At 44.0% G+C, this 20381-nt stretch overlaps 1 protein-coding gene and 1 long non-coding RNA gene across 3 annotated transcripts in view; both read left to right on the top strand.

Moving 5' to 3' along the window:
* LOC108288481 overlaps window positions 1-3549 on the top strand; it is a 16227-nt gene extending 12678 nt beyond the window's left edge. The window contains exon 3 of the long non-coding RNA XR_001818719.2: window positions 3400-3549. This is a non-coding gene — a long non-coding RNA (uncharacterized LOC108288481). The remainder of the gene's footprint in view (window positions 1-3399) is intronic.
* SERINC5 (serine incorporator 5) overlaps window positions 1-20381 on the top strand; it is a 130011-nt gene that overhangs the window by 48130 nt on the left and 61500 nt on the right. The window contains exon 2 of one of the 2 annotated variants that reach the window (XM_017507410.2): window positions 14039-14206. In XM_017507410.2, coding sequence (XP_017362899.1) covers window positions 14039-14206 — 168 coding nt within the window. Of the gene's footprint in view, window positions 1-14038; window positions 14207-16741; window positions 16943-20381 lie in introns of those variants that run through there. The other variant, XM_037731049.1, reaches the window with a different exon arrangement.

The following is a 20381-nucleotide window of genomic DNA, read 5'->3' as shown; positions in this document are numbered from 1 at the left end:
AAAGTGCTGGGATTACAGGCGTGAGTTACTGTGCCCGGCCTAACTCACCTTTTTCAGCCCTCTTCTCCCACAGGTATTTGTTGCTTCAGTGGGTGCAAATGAATGTTCCAACAGCTCTTGTTTCTTCCTTAGTGGGAATGAAGGCGTAAAGACGGCTTTAGCTTTCCAGCAGGTGTTCTCACGCACATAGAAGTGCTATTCTCGCAAGTTGCCAGCATGCTGTTCTGTGTTAAGACTGAAGGTGGTGAGCCCCGACAATCTGACTGTGGAGATGGCTCTTGCTCTGCACCCCTAACTCAGTGGCTTTTAACTGGGGAGCCATTGTCTGGAGACATTTCTGATCGTCACGCCTTGCAGGGAAGAGGGAGAGTTGCAGCTGGCATCTAGCGGTGGAGGCAGGGATGTTGCTGAACATCAGCATCTGGTCTACAGGACAGCCCCTCACAAGAAAGAACTTTCTGGACCCCAGTGTCAATCGTGCTGAGTCTGAGAAATCTTGCTCTGAAGGATCTGCCTCTCAGGAACGTTTGTTTTCTGTTGAGTTGTCAGAAGGGAGGTTGTTTACCCTTCAGCCTCAAACCCTATAGATCGTACCAACCTGCTGAAATGTATCAAGTGTAATGAGATATTTTTTTATAGAGAGGGCAGTGTAATGGAATGATTCAAAGAATCCCGCTGTTGTCTGAGAACAGAGGACTCGATAAACATTCTTTTGGTGCTGAAAGTAACCCTAACCTCCTGAGAAAGAAATGCCAAAAAAGGAGAGAACATCTTTGCCCCGGACTCCATTGCAACCCCAAAGCTGGTTGCTGGCTTTGCATTGTTCACAGCCTGTTCTTGCCCATTTCATACTTGGTTCTGGTGGCTGGAGATACTACGCTGACCCTTCACTGTTGGTTTCATGGAAATGTTCAATATGGAAAATAACACAGCTCTAGTATGTTGAAACTTGTGTGAGAAATCACTTGTCAGAAACTCCTCTCTCATGGTCCCCACAATCCTGCTGGCACAATTATGGGTGTGATTATGAAAGCCTTAGTGCTGTAGGGGATTCTCTGAACTCAAAATTTAAGAAACCTAGGTAAAGGAACTATAAGAGTGTATTTCCAACGTAGGGAAATACATAGCTTTCTGTTCAACCTCTTGAACTTTTAGGTAGCCATTTTAATCTGTTCTTGCATTGCTGTAAAGAAATACCTGAGACTGAGTAATTTATAAAGAAAAGAGGTTTAAGTGGCTCACCATTCTGCAGGCTGTACAGGAAGCATAGCGGGTTCTGCTTTCAGGGAGGCCTCAGGAAACTTCCAATTATTGCAGAAGGCAAAGGAGGAGCAGGTGTCTTACATGACAGGAGCAGGAGCAAGAGAGAGAGTGAGTGAAAAGATGCCACAGTTTTAGATGACCAGCTCTCATGAGAGCACACTCCCTATTGTGAGAACAGTACCCAGTGGATGGTGCTAAACCATTCATGAGAAATCTTCCCCTATGATTCAGTCACCTCCCACCAGGCCCCACCTCTGACATTAAGGATTACAATTCTACATGAGATTTGGGTGGAGACACACAAATCCAAGCCATGTCGATAGCTGTTTAATTTTTTTCATTTTATTTTTAAATGCTTCAAATTCTACCAAGTTTTGGTTTATTTATATTAAACTCTAAAAAGTTTTACAAGGCTTAAGGAATTTTTTTTCTTGCAGGGTGAAAAACACATACATAAAATTTACCATCTTAATCATTTTTTGAGATGGGAGTTTCACTTTTGTTGCCCAGGTTGGAATGCAATGGCACAATCTTGGCTCACTGCAACCTACACCTCCCAGGTTCAAGTGATTCTCCTACCTCCGCCTCCCGAGTAGCTGGGATTACAGGCATGTGCTGCCACACCCAGCTAATTTTGCATTTTTAGTAAAGAAGGGGTTTCACCGTGTTGGTCAGTCTGGTCTCCAACTCATGGCCTCAAGTGATCTGCCCACCTTGGCCTCCCAAAGTGCTAGGATTACAAGCTTGAGCCACTGTGCCCGACCCAACTATTTTTAAGTATACAGGACAGTAGGTTTTTTTTGTTTGTTTTTTTTTTAATGCCTCACTTATGGTGATAGTTCACTCTGGCTGTTTTCTTCCAATCACATAGCTGAAGTAGGTTTGATTTACTCAGTGGCTGATGCATTTAACAAATATATGAGGGCTTACGCCTATGAGGTGGAACAGGAATGTTTTGTTTTCTTCCAAAATAGAAACTTGTAATGTTTTTCTAATTATAAGATGTATGCTTGTTGTGGAGAGTTCAGAAAATGCAGAGGAGCGTAGTCACTCATAATTCTACAACTCTGTTAACTACTGTTGGTATATTGGTATATCCTTCTAGTTTGTTTTTTGTTGTTAGTGCTGATCTATGGCTTGTTACATTTTTACCCAAAATGATGTCATACTTGATACTATTATGTTAACGGTTTTCAGTTTCTACAGTGTGGATGTCTTTCGATGGCCGTACATTTTTCTGTATAACCTGTATCATCATTTCAGTTGGTGTATTATATTCTATAATATGAACCTTTCATAATTTAATTGATCTTAAATCATACTCTTTTTATTGAACATTCAGGTTTCTTCTCTGAAACCACATGTATTAGATGTATAATAGATGTCATGTAGATGGTCATTCTTATGTATATCTTTGTTTTCTTGCTTAGGGTAGAATCAAGGTTTCTTGTTTACTGTGGCATTCCCAGGAATTAACAAAGCACATAGCAGGCATAGAGTATAGTAAATATTAGCAGAGTGAATGAATGGCCTTGTTATCTCCATAGGATTAGGAATAGGGCTTTTAATCAGGGGTAGGACTTGGTGAGGCAGGGAGCTTGGTGATTGGGGTGGTTGAGCTGCCTGGGGCAAGGCACTAGAAGAAGCCATGCAGGTTCACTGAGGCCATTGAGAGGTTGTATGTGAGACAGGAAGGGACACAGAAAGGGAAGTGACCTCTTCAGATACTTACTGAATGCTTACTGTACACACAGGGGCAGGGAAGAAAAATTGCTTCCTTTTTCCAATGTAGCCTGTCTCCCTTCTATAGGAAACCGAAGTTCAAAGCCAGTTTCAGGCCAGTGTTACCTGTCTTGTTCACGCACCTATGCCAGTAGTAAGTGAAGAAGAATGGCAAAGAGCCTACCAGATTTAAATAAGTCTAGCACTTGCCGGCTCTGACCTTAAGCTGCCTAACCTCTCTGAGCCCTGCTCTCATCTCTGTAAAATAGGGATGATTGTTAATCGGTAATAATAATAGTTGTATCTTGCAGAGAGCAAGAGATGAATAAGTGTTAACTATTGGTAGCTAATATTATTGTGGATTCAGTAAGCTTTCTGTTTTTTTGAGACAGAGTCTCTTTGGCTGGAGTGTAGCGATCTCGGCTAACTACAACCTCCGCATCCCCAGTTCAATCGATTCTCCTGCCTCAGCCTCCCAAGTAGCTGGGATTACAGGTACCCGCCACCACATCCAGCTAATTTTTGTATTTTTAGTAGAGACAGGGTTTCACCATATTGTCCAGGCTGATCTCGAGCTCCTGGCCTCAAGTGATCCACCTTCCTCGACCTCCCAAAGTGTTGGGATTACAGGTGTAAGCCACCGCACCTGGCTGATTCAGTAAGCTTTCATAGGTTGCCGTGTATTCTTTTGTATGGGGGAAAGCCACTGTAAGCCCCGGAAAAACCGCATGTGTATGTGTTGAGTTTTCCAGAATACAGCCGTTTGTGAATTAGGAACTACCTGCAGCTACACCGATTGTGCAGAAACTCCTTTATTGAGCAGAGGAATTTTTGTGCTTGTTCTCCTAGCTTTTAAGTTGCACCATGTCATTGCATAACCATCAAGAAAAGACAGTACCTGGCACTGTGGTGCCACTCCGCCCCCCACCCCGCCAGTGCCCTCTTATAGTGGAAAGAAAGGTCTATCTAAGCTCAGTGGAAGCTGTTTCTGAGCTTGGGATGGGGAGAATATGCCACAAAGTGTTTGTTGTTGGGTCCAGAATTTCAGTGAATGTTGCTCTTCAAGGTAGAGAATTGTTCATTTCTTCTGCAGACCACAATTCACTCAAAGGTAACCCCAAAGCTTCAAAAGAGAAGGAAGGGAATGAAGCCCTGACCCAGCATGGGTAGTACTATATATTACTGAAGGATGTGGAAATGTGTAGTTAAAAGATGCAGTACTGTTTACTCGAATAAAAAAAATTTGAACCCAGTTTTAGGTTTTTAATGCTTTTTTTTTTTTGAGACGAGTTTCACTCTATCACCAGGCTGGAGTGCAGTGGTGTGATCTGGGCTCATTGCAACCTCTGCCTCCCAGGTTCAAGCAATTCTCCTACCTCAGCCTCCAGAGTAGCTGGTACTACAGGTATGTGCCACCATGCCGGGTTAATTTTTTTATATTTTTAGTAGAGATGGAGTTTCACCATGTTGGCCAGGATGGTCTTGATCTCTTGACCTATGATCCACCAAGCCCAAAGTGCTGGGATTACAGGCACGAGCCACCACACCCAGCCAGTGCTTTTCTTCTGTTTCCTTGGTGCTGCAGCCTCCCAGCATGCCCAGGAACGCCTGAGTTCTAACAGCTTGGTCAGCTTCAATGTTTGAGGAACTTCCCCGCTGTTCCCCGTCCCACTGCTGTTTATTAAGGAACAGTATTATGATTTTTGTAGCTCACAGAAAACTCTTAATGTCTTTCCTTAGTTTTGCTAGGTCTCCTGTATTTCTACAAGTGAGGAAAAGGGACTGAATAAAGGGTGGTGTCGTACTTCCTTTTACGGTTTGGACTTAGTTTAGGCACACGAAGGAGCCGGTCTTTCAGAATAGTTGCTTTCCACATGGCCAAGGAGTTCATACTCGCCCAAACTCAAGCATTGAGGCTAAAAAATGTGACCCACCTTTGGGATCATTCTTGTGACAGAAGTATCCTAAGCATTTATTTGCTTAGGACACTTCATTTGGAAGTGGAATAAAGGTATCAGAACATAGGTGCTGCCTGGGCCATTGTCATGAATGTAAGGTGTGAGCTGGTACCGTGCAGAACATAGACCATGCAGCAATAGAGTGATGCTTACATTACCTGTGTGTCAGCAAAAGAAAAATCAGGCTTTAAAATCAAGTTAGTTTATTCACAGGTCTTGCCGAAGATTGCCACCTGATAGTCTTTCCGAGGGTTTCTGTTAGACTGCTCCAAAGGAGAGTTTCAGCCCACAGTTTATAGGCAGGTGATGGCAGCTCTTCCACTGCTCAGAAGTTACAACAGATGTGCAAATAAAATGATTCAGGGCTGGGTGCGGTGGCTCACACCTATAATCCCAGCACTTTGGGAGGCCAAGGCAGGCAGATCCTGAGGTCAGGAGTTTGAGACCAGCCTGGCTAACATGGTGAAACCCCGTGTTTACTAAAAATACAAAAAATTAACTGGGTGTTTGGGTGCCTATAATCCCAGCTACCCAGGAGGCTGAGGCTGGAGAATCACTTGAACCTGGCAGGTGGAGGGTGCAGTGAGCCAAGATCGTGCCACTGTACTCCAGCCAGGTGACAGAGCGAGACTGTCTCAAAAAAAAAAAAAAAAAAAAAAAAAAAAAAAAAAAAAAAAAAAAAAAAAAAAAAAAAAAAAAAAAAAAAAAAAAAAGAAAAAAAGGAAAAAAGTGTATATATATTTAAAGTGATTCAGGCAAGAGGTTTGGGAACCTGTGCTGTGTACTGCTGATCATCTTCAGGGCATTCCTCTGGAGGGACACACTCAGTCAGAGTCAGGGGCTTTGTGAAATTCTGCTGGTAAGGGACTTTGTAAAATTCTGTGGGTAAGCGGAATAAGCAAACGTGGCTTCTTTCATTTGCCATTTTGTCTCCCCCGTGGGGTGCTTAAAGAGCTTGCCGCTGCTCCACTTTTTAGTTCTTGCTTCTCTTTGTGGTTGCTTTTCTCTCCTCCTTGCTGTGGGGTTAACTTGGCATGCTTGCCTGTTGCAGTTTGTTTTTCAGCATCTAAGAAGTTATGGATGCTAAGGATATCCAGTTACCCCTTGTGGAGTTGACAGGAATGTGGTGTGATGCCACCATGCTATCTTTCCATGCCTGTGGCAGATGGCACTCATTGGTCATTATACTCTGCCTGCTGAAAAATTCAGCCTTAAGAATCCTCCTCAGCATAGAGTTTCTGGCAGCCGCTGCCCTGGATGTGAGATGAATCCTATTCATCTACCACCTATTGTCTACCTGGGCTCCTTCGACTTGCAGGTGGTGACAACCAAGACCCAGAAAAGAAGGTCACTTTGCTGGAGTTGAGTCCAGGTTCTCAGATTCTTGGACCTGTGCTCTTCCCAGCAGTTTGTCCTCTTGGTTACTGTGACTTAACCTGGTAGTCAGGCCTTTGGAACTGTGAAAATAAGACTTGAGAGAGAGAGACAGAGACCCTTTTATGATTAAGGTACATGTGTTGTGTGTGTTTGTGTGCCGATTTTGTAATATGTTTGGCCTTCTTCCTTATTCTTGTTGCCAACTGGAAATTCTAGGTGATGAGGTATTGTGCTTTTTATTTAACAGAAAAAGTACTTGAAAGTTACTGCCAGCCCTAGCTCATGTTTCTGTGAGCATTTCCTCACATACCTAGATCAATGCTTGGAAGGACCATCTGTGCCCAAGGCCGGTGGGGAGGACAGAGAGGGAGACATATTTATTTTCTGTAGTTATATGGGTGTGTGTTGCAGGGCTGGTCTTTGGATTGGAGAAAAAAAATAACACTAAGCAGGAGGCCCCGCTTCAGGTAAGATAAGCCAGAGCTGGCTTATCCTTTCATTTTGATTCTTTGTCCCAGCAAGGACAAAGCACCTCCTATTTGGAAAAGCCTTTGCCATTCCTGCGGTTGGAGGGAGGGTGTGCCAGGCTCTTTGAAAGATTTTTCTTTGCAGTATGTTTGGGGGAGGGGAAGCGTCTTCAGAAAGGAAAAACCCCAACACACAACAATACCACATTTGCAAATGCTTTTATATCAGTGTCGTTCAACTTAGTTGCTTTTCTTTTTCTTTTTTGAGACAGGGTCTCTGTGGCCTGGACCAGACTGCAATGGTGCAGTCTCTGCTTACTGCAGCCTCGACCTGCCTCGAGCTACTTGAGAGGCAGTCCTTCTGCCTCAGCTTCCCAAGTAGCTGGGACCACAGGCATGCACCACCACGCATGGCTAATTTTTGTATTTTTTGTAGAAACAAGATTTCGCCGTGTTGCCCTGGCTGGGCTTAAACTCCTGAGCTCAAGTGATCCACCCACCTCCGCCTCCCAAAAGCTCTGGGATTACAGGCATGAGCCACTGTGCCTAATTTGCTTTTCTCAATTAGTCCGTTTTCTTTATGTTTTAACTATAAGAGTAATGCATACACACGGTAAAAACCCAACCAGGAGAGCAGAACACTAAGTAATAGATGTCCCCTGTTCCTCCCCACATTTAGGCCTGTTCCCAGGCAGTCAGTGTTAGTGGTCTTTTATGTATGCATATACACCACATATGCGTATGTAGGTAGATATACAAAATAGCGTACTGCCTGTGTTAGTTGGCTGGGGCTACTGTAACAAAGTAACACTGACTGGGTGGTTTACCCAACAGAAATCCAGCTTCTCACTTCTGGAGGCCAGAAGTCCAAGAGCAAGTTGTATGCAGGTTGGTTTCTTCTGCAGCCTCTCTCCTCGGCTTATAGATGGCCATCGTGTTGCTGTGCTGTCCCTGTGTGTGTGTCCTCCTCTGTTTTTTTTTTTCCCCCCCCGAGACCAAGTCTTGCTCTGTCATCCAGGCTGGAGTGCAGTGGCATGATCTCGGCTTACTGCAACCTCCACCTCCCAGGCTCAAGCAATTCTCCTGCCTCAGCCCTCCCAAGTAGCTGGGATTACAGGCACGTACCACCACACCTGGCTAATTTTTGTATTTTTAGTAGAGACGGGGGTTTCACCATGTTGGCCAGGCTGGTCTCGAACTCCTGTCATTGTGATCTGCCTGCCTCAGCCTCCCAAAGTGCTGGGATTACAGGTGTGAGACACTGGGCCCAGCATCCTCCTCTTATAAGCAGTCCTGTTGGATTATGGACCACCCCAGTAGTAGTATTTAACTTTAAACACCTTTTCATTGAGACAGAGTCATGCTATGTCACCCAGGCTGGAGTTCAGTGGTGTAATCTTGACTCACTGCAACTTCTGCTTCCCGGGTTTCAGCGATTCTCATGCCACAACCTCCTCAGAAGCTGGGACTACAGGAATGTGCCACCATGCCTGGCTAATTTCTGTACTGTTAGTAGAGATGGGGTGTTGACATGTTGGCCAGGCTGGTCTTGAACTTCTGGCCTCAAGCAATCCGCCCGTCTTGGGAGTTGGGATTATAGGTGTGATCTACCCAGCCTGGCCTAACCTTAATTACCTTTTTAAAGGCCCTGTCTGCAAATACAGTCACTTTCTGAGGTACTAGGGGTTAGCACTTCAACATGGGAATTTGGGGGGACACAATTTGGTCTAACACAACTAACGTATTGTTTTAAAATATATTTCATTGTATAGGTTGTAATTCATTCCTGTGTAGCTGGAAAATAGGGCTGTTTCCAGTGTTTATAATGAACAACCTCATACCTAAATCTCTGTGCCTTTTTGGAAATGTATCTGTGAGAGGAATTTCTGGAAGGATTGCAAGCATTGCCTCCAAAGATATTGTTGGACTCCCTTTTGCATGTGTAATGTTACCTCCTGTGGAGGAGAGTGTACAGTATCTGCAAATTGACACCCTTAGTATTCTCTGTGATTCAGCGCTTGCGTAGGAAATTGAGTGTAGCTTGCAGTTGTGAACTTGGTCCCATGGAGGGATTGCCAGCCACTGTGTTTGAGGAGTGTTGTCACTGTGACTTTACCATGCATTATTCAGCCAGCATCCATTTACTGAGCCATTGGTGGGCAGGTACTGTGTTGTTTAGACTTTTTAAAAATAGGCTTAATATTTTTTTAGAGCAGTTTTAGGTTCACAGCACAATTAAGAGGAAGTTACAGAGAGTTCCCGTATGCTACCCCTCCCAACTGGCACGGCCTCCCCCATTATCAGCACCTCCCACCAGAGGGGTACCTTTGTTAGAATCAATGAACCTACCTTGACAGATCACTACCACTAAAGTCCATGTTTTATATTAGTGTTCCCTCTTGGTGTTGTACATTCTGTATTTATTTGTTTTTTATATGCTGACTTGTTCAGTAAAAGCTGTATGCCCTTTTGGAGCCCAGGGTAATGAAACCGTGGCCCTTCTCTCCAAGCTTGTGAAAGCACCAGTAGTTCCAGCCAGGAATTGACTTTTCCAGTTTTGGAAGTGAGTGACATGCTCAGTGTCTTACCCCTATAGTTGGCAGGGCCTGGATGTGAAGCCATTTTATTCAGAGTTATGCTTCTCCAGAAACAAGTGGTCAGACAGCAGGGTTGTGAGATTCCCTAGATGCTAACATAAATGTTTCTTTTATGGATGCTGTTTTTAATTTCCACCTGGTGTCTATATCAATGTGTAGCTTAAGATAATATGGATGTACCCTTAATTATTGCCTTAGTTTACTTTGAAGAATCACTTTTGGGCTAGTAGAGAAAGGCTAGTGCATTCTGATATTTGGAATGTGTGTATATAGGTACACATACATATAGGCACATACAAATATATATACATATGTATATTTTTAATACTATAGCATTGTAGAGGGTAAGAATAAAAATTAAATTTGGAAAATTAGATCCATACAATGACATATGACTTCAATGATGGGATAGGGTTAAACCAATAGGGCTTTCTTTTTACGTTTTCCACAGTCACATTCCTGCTGTTGCTATTTGTCTTTAGATGATTAAATTCAATTAGGCTCACAGTGTGTATGTATCTGTTCATTTTTCCCTCTGTGGAGGTAATAGTAAGTTTAAATGTTGATTCAGCTGTGGGAATGTTTTATTGTGGGAGGCATTAACTATTTTCAAAATACTTATTTTCCCAAATATAATAAGTATTTTGTTGATCACATTTGAACTTGAAATACAGTGAGAGGTTATCTAAGACCACATGGTAACTTAGAGAGTTAGCAGCCAGCCAGGCATGGTATCGTGGTGTCCTGTGCTTGTAGTCCCAGCTAAGGCTGAGGCAGGAGCATTACTTGAGCCCAGGAGTTTGAGATAGAGTTTAAAGAAACAGAGTTTCACTGTGTTACACTTGAGCCCATTGTAACACAATGAAACTCTGTCTCTTTGACAACAACAACAACAACAACAACAACAACAAAAATCGGCGAAGGAGGCAGTTGGGAAAGGGTTCAGGAGGCAGAGAAAAGCCACTGGGCATGTGAATGGAAAGAGGTCAGTAAAAGCAGAGATTGAGAACATCAATGAAGGAATTGTAAAGCAAAGTGGCCCATAAAAGCACCCACACATGCCGTAATGTTAGGATATCACTTGTGTATTCTCTTATCTCAGCCCAAGTAGAATGTTTTCTTTCACAAAGCGGTGGCTGAATTTTGTGAGTCAAGAAGACTCTGGAGGAAGCTGGCTTGGAAAACTGGACATAAGATGGAGAGAGTTGGTTAGGAAGAATTTGAAGTGGTGAAACAGTACAGAATGACAAAGGGCTCAAACAAGGACAGTCTCATGAAGTAGATGAGATAACTGGGGAAATGACCGTGATTCCAAGATCTGTCATACCATCATTATGGTATGTTGTCTTACCCAGATGCCTGTGATCTTAGCTCATTATAAGTGATGTTTATGGTGTAGCATTCTAATTGATGCTTGTCTTGAAGCCTTGCAAAGTCTCAAACTTCCTTCCAAATCATTATCAAAAGATTGAATTGTTAGGTTTTAGGTTTTATGTAAAATACAGTGTTAATACATACAGATTTTATTGTAAGTTGCAGTTTATTGTCATCTCTTGTAGCATTCCCCGCTTGCATAACAGGGACTGCTTTCTGGCACCAGGTGCGTCTGATTAGGTTATCCAAGAGAACATAGTGTAAGTACTTCTACCACACCCACTTTATAAACGAGGAGTCTTGAGTTTTTAAAGGGTGAATAACTTGCTTGTGGTCCACAGCTAGTAGGTGGCAAAGCCAGGCCACAAAACCAGCCAAGCTGACTTTGAGCCTGAGCTTTTAATCACCATTCTCTATTGCCCTGGTGAATCCACTTTCTCCAAAGAAAAGATGTGTATGCTGTTAGAGGTATAGCAAGAACTCTGTGCTCCTCTGGGCCCACCTCCTACTCATTAACCTAAAAAGCTTACCATTTGGGGCATGAAACTCTGGTAGAAATGCGGTGTAAAAAGCTCATTTCTTTTGAGCTTCAAGTTACATGCTCTTATTATTTCCTACAAGGGTGAATGGCTTGCAGGCATAGCCTTTCCCATCCCAGCGCCCTAGGTGCTTGTACATTCATCCCTAGGGTCATGGATTTTGACTAGTCCCTTTTGAAATGGTTTAGGGTTGATGATCATGTTGTCCTGAGGTGTTATCCAAGCTGGTTGTCTCAGGACCAAGAAAATTAAAGATTAATGTGAGGCTGGGCATGGTGGCTCACACCTGTAATCCCAGCACTTTGGGAGGCCAAGGCGGGCGGATCACCTGAGGTCAGGAGTTTGAGACTAGCCTGGCTAACATGGTGAAACCCCGTTTCTACTACAAATACAAAAATTAGCCAGGCATGGTAGCGTTCGCCTGTAATCCAAGCTACATGGGAGGTTGAGGCAGGAGAATCGCTTGAACCTGGGAGGTGGAGGTTACAGTGAGCCAAGATCATGCCATTGCACTCTAGCTTGGGCAAGAAGAGTGACACTGTGTTTCAAAAAAAAAAAGAGATCAATGTGAACACAGGGGTGAAATTGGAGTTAATGAAGAAAGCTCTCTGCAGCAGAAAGGAGGACTTGAGTGGGTTGCTGTATGGGAAACTCCCCTGATCTCTGTAGTTGTTTGCATAACTTCCCTTATCTGTGAAGCTGTCTGTGTAACTCTACTTATCTGTGCAGCCTTGGGCATGTCTTGGGTAAACACAAAGTGCAGCTTCTCATTTGTATAACTATTTTACAAACGAGGTTTGTTTTAGGTAAGCCTCCCCTCTGCTCACTGTGCAAGTTCTCACCAAGCCCACTGCATATATGCCTGAGAAGGGGAGGAACCTTTTCCCTGGTAGCCTGCTCATCACTGAAAGAACAAAAGGCTTCTCTGTTGGGTCCCTCCTTCTTATCAGTGCAGGTACAGTTTGGTTTTTCCCCAGGCAGCTCTATTTGTACCTGTAGCTGTGATTTTTCAGGCTTTCCTTGAGGACTAGCCTTAGCTGTCTGCCTAACTGATTTTTCCTTTTCTTCTCCCTCACATTCTTGGGCCCAACTTTCTGTTTTTCATGTTCTTCTCACTTCACTTACTAGTTCTTGACTTCTTCTCTTGCTGTTAGCTGATTCCAGAAATCTTTTTGTCTAAAGAGTCATGATTATAATACTTCAGATGAACTGTGGCTTTTCTGTGTAATAATTGGGCATCTCCCAAGCCATTGATGACTGTCATTAAAAATAGCACCAGAATGATTCTGATGAAAGCTTTGTTCACACACCAAACTGTTCCTGTACGTCCTGTGGTCAAGGAGCCTAGGAAGAATAGTCATCTTGCAGCTTGGAAGGTCGACCAGCAGAAGGCCTGGATGAATGTGGCTCAGTACAGGACACCAATTGGGCATCCCACAGTTTAATTCAATTCTGACACTAACTACCTAGAGTTAGCACAGACCCTATAGGGTAAGGGCTCGGTTCCATAAGAGTTTTCCCATTTCAGATGCCAGTTGCAAATTTAGGCCTTCCATGCTTCTGACTGACCAGCTATAAATCAGGGGTTCCCAGAACCCCCTCTTTAGGTTCATAAATTGGCTAGAATGGCTCACAGAACTCAGGAAAAGTCTTTACTGGCGATTATCAATTTATTATAAAGGATGCAAATGAACAGCCAGATGAAGAGGTACACAGGGTGCTGTCCAGAAGGGTCCCAAACGCAAGAGCATTGTTCCCATGGATTTGGAGTGTACCACCCTCCTGGGACACAGATGTGTTCACCAGACTGGAAGCTCTGAAGCCCATTGATTAGGGTTTTTATGGAGGCACTATTATGTACATGGGGCTGATTAAATCATGGACCATTGGTAATTAGCTGAGTCTCTAGTCTCCGCCCAGGTGTGTGCTCCTGAAAGTTCTGACCCTCTAAACCACATAGTTGGTTCCACTGATAGGCAGCCCCCTATCCTGAAGCTATCTAGAGGCCCAGGAACAGTCGCCTCCGTACAAACTCTGGTATGATTGAAAAGGGCATTAGTAACGAAATACTCTCCTGTTAATCTCTGTTGCTCAGGAAATTTCAGAAGTTTTAGAAGCTCTTATACCAGACCAAATTTCATATATATATAAAGTAATGGCAAAAACCACAATTACTTTTGCACCAACCTAATGTGATGTTTTTCTTTTTTCATGGTCGTGTTTTTCTTAGAGCTAGCCTCCCACGTAGCTGGGACTGCAGGTTTGTGCCACCATGCCTGGCTAATGAAAGAAAAAATGTTTCTTAAGAGATGGGATCTTGCTGTGTTGCCCAGGCTGATCTCAAACTCCTGGCCTCTAGCGATCTCACTTTGACCTCCCAAGCTTTAACCCCAAAGCTGGGATTAAAGATGTGAACCACTGCACTGAGTCTTGTTTAAAAAAAAAATTATATATGTGTGTGTGGGGGTGTGTGTGTGTGTATGTATGTATATGTAAAGTATACATTAGATACATTATATATATATGTGTGTATATATATATATATATGTTTATATATATATTTAGAGACAGATTCTTGGTGTGTTGCCCAGGCTAAACTTGAACTCTAGTCTTAAGCGATCCTCTGCCCCTCCCCCCACCCCCGAGTAGCAGGGACTCCAGGTGTGTATCACAGTGCCGGCCATATTTCTTAATCTATGGCAGTATTGTGCTCTGAGTGCTGTCTTGTGTTCCTTTTCTAGCTGGCCTGCTGCTGTGGGTCTGCAGGCTGCTCTCTCTGCTGTGATTGCTGCCCCAGGATTCGGCAGTCCCTGAGCACCCGCTTCATGTACGCCCTCTACTTCATTCTGGTCGTTGGCCTCTGCTGCATCATGATGTCAACAACTGTAGCTCACAAGATGAAAGAGCACGTAAGTTTGTCGGTGTCAGCTCATCCTATTTCCGATGTTCGATGAGGGTGTGTGGGAGACACATGATTTAGAGGATGGGGCCCATGTGCCCCCATGTGTTTTGGGGTATACCTGGTCTCCTTGAACCTTCCTGAAGACTGTTCTGTGCTTTCCAAGATCTAATGCCTTCTGGCTAAACAGGCAAACCAATCAACAGCTTGATCCTTAGTAGTAGTGTAGATGCTATCTGATGCTTTTGGTGTAGAACTTCTTTTTTTTTGAGACAGAGTTTTGCTCTATTGCCCAGGCTGGAGTGCTGTGGCGTGATTTCGGCTCACTGCAGCCTCTGCGTCCTGGGAGCAAGTGATTCTCCTGACTTAGCCTTCCGAGTAGCTGGGATTACAGGTGCACACCACCATGCCTGGCTAATTTTTTGTATTTTTAGTAGAGACAGGGTTTTGCCATGTTGTTGGTCAGGCTGGTCTCGAACTCCTGACCTCGTGATCTGCCTGCCTCGGCCTCCCAAACTGCTGGGATTACAGGTGTGAGCCACCACACTTGGTGAGAATTTTTTTTTTTTTAATTTTTAAATTTTAAAACATTTGTGTAGATTCATGGGGTCCAAGTGCAGTTTTGCTACATTGATAAATTGCCTGTGCTGAAGTCAGGGCCTTCAGTGCTTCCATCCCTGGAGCAACACATGTTGTACCCACCAGGCAGCCTCTCATCATCCACCTCCTATTCAGCCCCATGGCCCCTGAGTCTCCATTGTCCATCATTGGACACATCATTGTCCATCACAATTGTCTGTTTATATCAGATGATTGTGTATTTTATCTTAGCCTTGTTTATAGCTGTTCCTGGTGAAATATACCATCTTTTCTTGTACATTTCCGTGTTCTTTACTGAATCCCCACATGACTCAGTCTTACCCAGCAGGGCCCCATCAGTGCCTGGGAAGGGCAGGCTTCTTTGCTCAGGCACAGTTTGCCAGGAAGAGAGAGCAGCAGGCGTGTTCCCTGGGGGCAGCTCTTATCCTAGAGACAGAGGGAAAGGAAAGCCTTGCTATCCAAATGCCATTTCCCCTTACAAACTGACCACTCCTCACTGCATCTTCCCAGCCAAACAAGTGAGAAGGTGGATGGAAACCTGGAGCAGGCTCTGATGGAGCTGCCCACAGCGGGAATGACATTGCCCAGGGCGATACCTGAGCAGGATCAATCGATCCTCCTGCCTCAGCCTTCTGAGAATTTGGGACTACAGGAGTGAGCCACCATGCTGGCTAATTTTTCTATCAGAAAGAGTAGGCTTCTATTCTTATTCTAAGGGTCCACTTAATCTCTCATGTACTACTTTTGTTTTTTTAAGTAATACAGTATTCTGTTTGTAAATTCAACAAGCTTGAGTTTCTCAATTGATTAAAGTGGCTTGATGATCCTCTGTGGTCCATGGTGGGAACTCTAGTGTGCACGGGTTGTAGCGTGATTCCTGCTCTTCATAAGTTTCTATTCTTAACAGAATTAAGCCTGCATCCAAAAAACCAAAACCTGTTACTATACAAATAGATAGTATCCCTAAGTCGTGAATTTATTGAGACATTGGAGGGAGAAATAATTTGGGAGCCATTGGTATGGGTTTTAGGACATAAATTTCATAATGGTAATATTAACACCTGATTACCATCCAAGTAACCTGCCCCATGAAACAGTGTCTAGCAATTCCAGTCAGTATTTATGCTTTCCGACTGTTACAGAACATTTGAGAATCAGAATATGTTGACTGGTATTGCTAGGAAAGGCTTCATGAAATAAGTGACTTGTATGAGTAATAATAAGTATTTTAATAGCTAATGATTGAGTGAGACCATGTGTCAGGTTTTATTCTGAGCACGGTACCTGTATTTTCTCCCTTCATCAGCCCTGTACTCACCTGAACAGTAGGTGCTATCATTACCCCTGCCCTACAGATGGGGAAACTGAAATATTGGTTTAAGCACCTCACCCAAGACCTGGGATTTGAACCTGGTCTGAATGTGTTCTTAACTACGAGGCTGTGTAACTAGAGAGGAGGAGAGGCACGTGGAGAAGGACTGAGAGGAGAGGGGAGGTGAAATGACCACATCTTGCAGGAACTGGAGTGGCAAGGTGAAGTGTTTGAATGAACATGGTCTGTGGTGAGTGGGAAGCCATTATAGATTCCAGAGCAAGAGGCTATCATCCTGGAAACAGGGAGATATTTTGGGAGGTGAACCTAGAGGTGGTGACGGCAGTGCGCACAGGGTGACTTACGGTCAGAGAACAGAGAGAGGGAGGACGAGAGGGAAGGGCAACCCTGATGCCCCTCCTAGAGGCTCTTATAAGTGTTTCTATGCCTGTCGCCTGAATGTACCTATTTACAAGTGGTTTGGCTGAGTGTCCTGCATAGGGAATGAGATCCCCGTGGGTGAAACCAATCCTTTTGCAGCTTTAGGGCCTCACAGGGGGATGGCCATCTGGCTACAAAGTCGGCTTGTTTCGTGGCCTACAGAAGAGAGGCTGACCTCATCCTCAGGCGGTGCTTGCGAGTGGGTTTTGAAAGGTCCCCTTGTGGGGACGCACACTGGGCTCCTGCTGGAGTCCTCACCCCCTCTTTATTGGCCGGGGAAGTGCCTGAGACTGTGACTGGAAGAGGAGAAAGAGCTGCATGCTTGTAATGGCCCAGATGGGAGTGTGTAAGTGCCTCCCACCCAGCGTTCTGCCAGAGTCGTGTGGGCCTTTGGTATGTGGGTTAAGAGCGCAAGGCCAGCTCCCTTGTCAGTTACTCCAGTTTTTGCCTTGGTTTCAGAGTGTGGCCTGTGTTTAGTCTGAGTAAGAGGGGACTGCAAGGGATGCTGGGCTAGACTTTGTCCTGCTTCTTTTCTTTAGGGAAACTCCTCTTTCCCAGGAGAACTTTGGCTCAGAGAAAGCTTGACTGCTGGTTGAATAAGGCATGATTCTGTCTTCTCTTGGAGCATTTCCCCATCTCAAAACATGAGGGTTATTTGTTTTGCAGGTCATTCTTGTCATTAACCATGTAATTTAAGCAGGTACAGACTCATGAGATTTGATCCCTGGGGGATCGAAAATCCATTTTAGAATGTAGAATTCAAAAGGTAAAAAAGTGGGCAAGAAAGTAAAGCTTTCCAATCCAAACTGCTAAGTCAAGGTGTAACTTCTGTGTTTGAGGCAGATTCAGATTTAGGCACCCTGGGCAGCCACGTGGGTGTTTGGGGAGGGAGGAGAAAGGAAAGTCTGGGGAGTACGGGCCACTAAAACCTGTACTGGAGAAGGAATAATGGGTGACCTATGCAGCCCCAGCCTTTCTCCCCTGAGAGCCCATGTGCTGGGCCAGTGTAGGAAGAGCCTTAGATATTCCCAGCCTCAAACATGTTAGATCTGTTTTCTTCATTCCATGTGACACTCTCCACTCCCTCCCCATCTTTGCCCCAAGCTCCCCAACCCTAGGCAGCCACTAATCTATTTAGTCTCTGTGGATTTGCCTATCTAGACATTTCGTATAAATAGAATCATACACTATATGGCCCTTTGTGCCTGGTTTCTTCTTCTTCTTCTTTTTTTTTCTTGAGCTGGAGTCTCACTCTGTCTCCAAGGCTGGAGTGCAGTGGCATGATCTCAGCTCACTGCAACCTCCACCTCCTGGGTTTGAGCAATTATCCTGCCTCCGCCTCCTGAATAGCTGGGATTACATTACAGGTGCCTGCTACCACACCTGGCTAATTTTTGTAATTTTAGTAGAGATGGAGTTTCACCATGTTGGCCAGACTGGTCTCGAACGCCAAGCTCAGGTGATTTGCCCACTTGGGCCTCCCAAAGTGCTGGGATTATAGGTGTGAGCCACCTCACCTGGCCCATTTAATATGTTTTCAAGGTTCACACTCAGGTTGTAGCATATGTACTTCATTCCTTTAAATGGCTGAATAATATTCCATTGTATGAGTATAACATACTTTATTTTTATTTTTATTTTTTGAGATGGAGTTTCACTCTGTCACCCAGGCTGGAGTGCAATGGCGTGATCTTGGTTCACAGCAGCCTCCACTTCCCAGGTTCAAGTGATTCTCCTGCCTTGGCCTCCTGAGTAGCTGATATTACAGGAACACACCACCATGCCCAGTTAATTTTTTGTATTTTTGGTAGAGACAGGGTTTCACCATGTTGGCTAGACTGGTCTTGAACTCCTGACCTCAAGTGATCCGCCTGCCTTGGCCTCCAAAAGTGCTGGGATTATAAATATACATATAACATATTTTATTTATCCATTTGTCAGTTGATGGACATTTGGGTTGTTTGTATCTTATTGGCTATTATAAATTATGCTGCTATGAACATTCATGTACTAATTTTTGCATGGATGTATGTTTTCATTTCCTTTGGGTTTATACCTAGGAGCGGAATTGCTGGATTGTGGGGTAACTGTTTAAGCTTTTGAGGAACCACCATATTGTTTTCCAAAGTGACTACATCATTTTCCCACCAGTAACGTGGGACATTCAGGATGAAGTCATGTATGAAGGTACGCATTTCTTCACACCCTCACTAACACTTAATGGTACATCTTTTTTATTTTAGTCACTATAGTGTGTGTGAGGTGGTTATCTCCTCTCTGCCTGTGCCTCTAACACTGCCCTCTGCCCTTCCTATTTGCTTGCTTTCCCCCGGGCAACTTGTTCATAGTTCTGGCTTTGATTATCGCCATATGTGCATCTGCTTGTAAAGACGCCCTTCACACAGGACAGTGCTGAGGACACCGATAGATTCTTTCTCCCAGCATCCCTCCTTTTCTAGATTGTGTGCTGACTACATACTTTTTCCAAGGCAGGTCATAAAAGTCTTAGGCTTCCATTCTGCATTCCAGTCAGTCACTATGATTCACCCACGCCCCCCTCCCTGGTGTTGTATATTCCATTTGCCTTGTTTGAACTTGGGTAGCTCCCAAATGTCCCCAGCTGCCCTCAGGCTTCTTTCTCCAGATAACTTAGCCTGTTAGTTAGGCTGAGCTGAAGGTGGTGTTTGCTACATTTCTCCGAGATGATACTCTATTTCTAAATTCTGGGGTCACCGCAGTGCAGTAACTGTAGGTAAATACGGTGGCTACTTTCCTTAAAAGCAACTTGGATCTCAAAAGGCTGTTCATAAGTACATCTTTTAGTCAGTTCACAGTGACATGTTAAAATACTTCAGTGGTTCTTGGAGTTGACAGAGTTCTTTGATCCATTATGTTTGAAGCTCTGAAATTGGAGAGTTGAGCTACTTTATCTCCTATTTTTAACTTGAAGAATTAAAATAAAGATGAAGCCATAATAGTCAACATTGCTTGTGGGAAGCCCTCCTTGTGCTAGTTCCAGGGATCTAAAAATGCCTGAAACAAGGCCCCTTAGTTAAAGGATTGAGTTAAAGAGATGAGTGGAAGAAGGCTGCAGCTCACACGTACAGTAAGTGTTCTGCCTTCAGAAGAGACAGCAAATACCTGCGGTGTTGTGTGTCCTACAGAGAAAACAATGATCTTTTAAGGATATAATTTGTTTTGTAAATTTGTATAAATTTATGGGGGGTACAAGTATAATTTTGTTACATGGATATATTGAGTAGGATATAATTTGAATACATTGTTAGAACTTTTAAAAGCAGAAAAGTAATCCCAGCACTTTGGGAGGCTGAGGTAGGCATATCATGAGGTCAGGAGTTTGAGACCAGCCTGGTCAACATAGTGAAACCCTGTTTCTACTAAAAATACAAAAATTAGCTGGGCATGGTGGCACGCACCTGTAGTCCCAGCTACTCAAGAGGCTGAGACGGGAGAATCGCTTGAACCTGGGAGGCGGAGGTTGCAGTGAGTTGAGACCACACCATTGCACTCCAGCCTGGGTGACGGAGTAAGACTCCATCTCAAAAAAGAAAAAGCATACATGAGGCCAACAAACATGAAAAAATGCTCATCATCTCTGGTCATTAGAGAAATGCAAATCAAAACTACATTGAGATACCATCTCACGCCAGTTAGAATGACGATCATTAAAAAATCTGGAGACAGCAGATGCTGGAGAGGATGTGGAGAAATAGGAACACTTTTGCACTTTTGGTGGGAGTGTAAATTAGTTCAACCATTGTGGAAGACAGTGTGGTGATTCCTCAAGGACCTAGAAATAGAAATTCCATTT

This window comes from Cebus imitator, unplaced genomic scaffold (assembly GCF_001604975.1).
Source record: "Cebus imitator isolate Cc_AM_T3 unplaced genomic scaffold, Cebus_imitator-1.0 Scaffold16, whole genome shotgun sequence".
In the NCBI taxonomy this organism is placed as follows: domain Eukaryota; kingdom Metazoa; phylum Chordata; class Mammalia; order Primates; family Cebidae; genus Cebus; species Cebus imitator.
The sequence above is the reverse complement of the archived record's forward strand: the minus strand, read 5'-3'. Positions and strand labels throughout refer to the sequence as shown.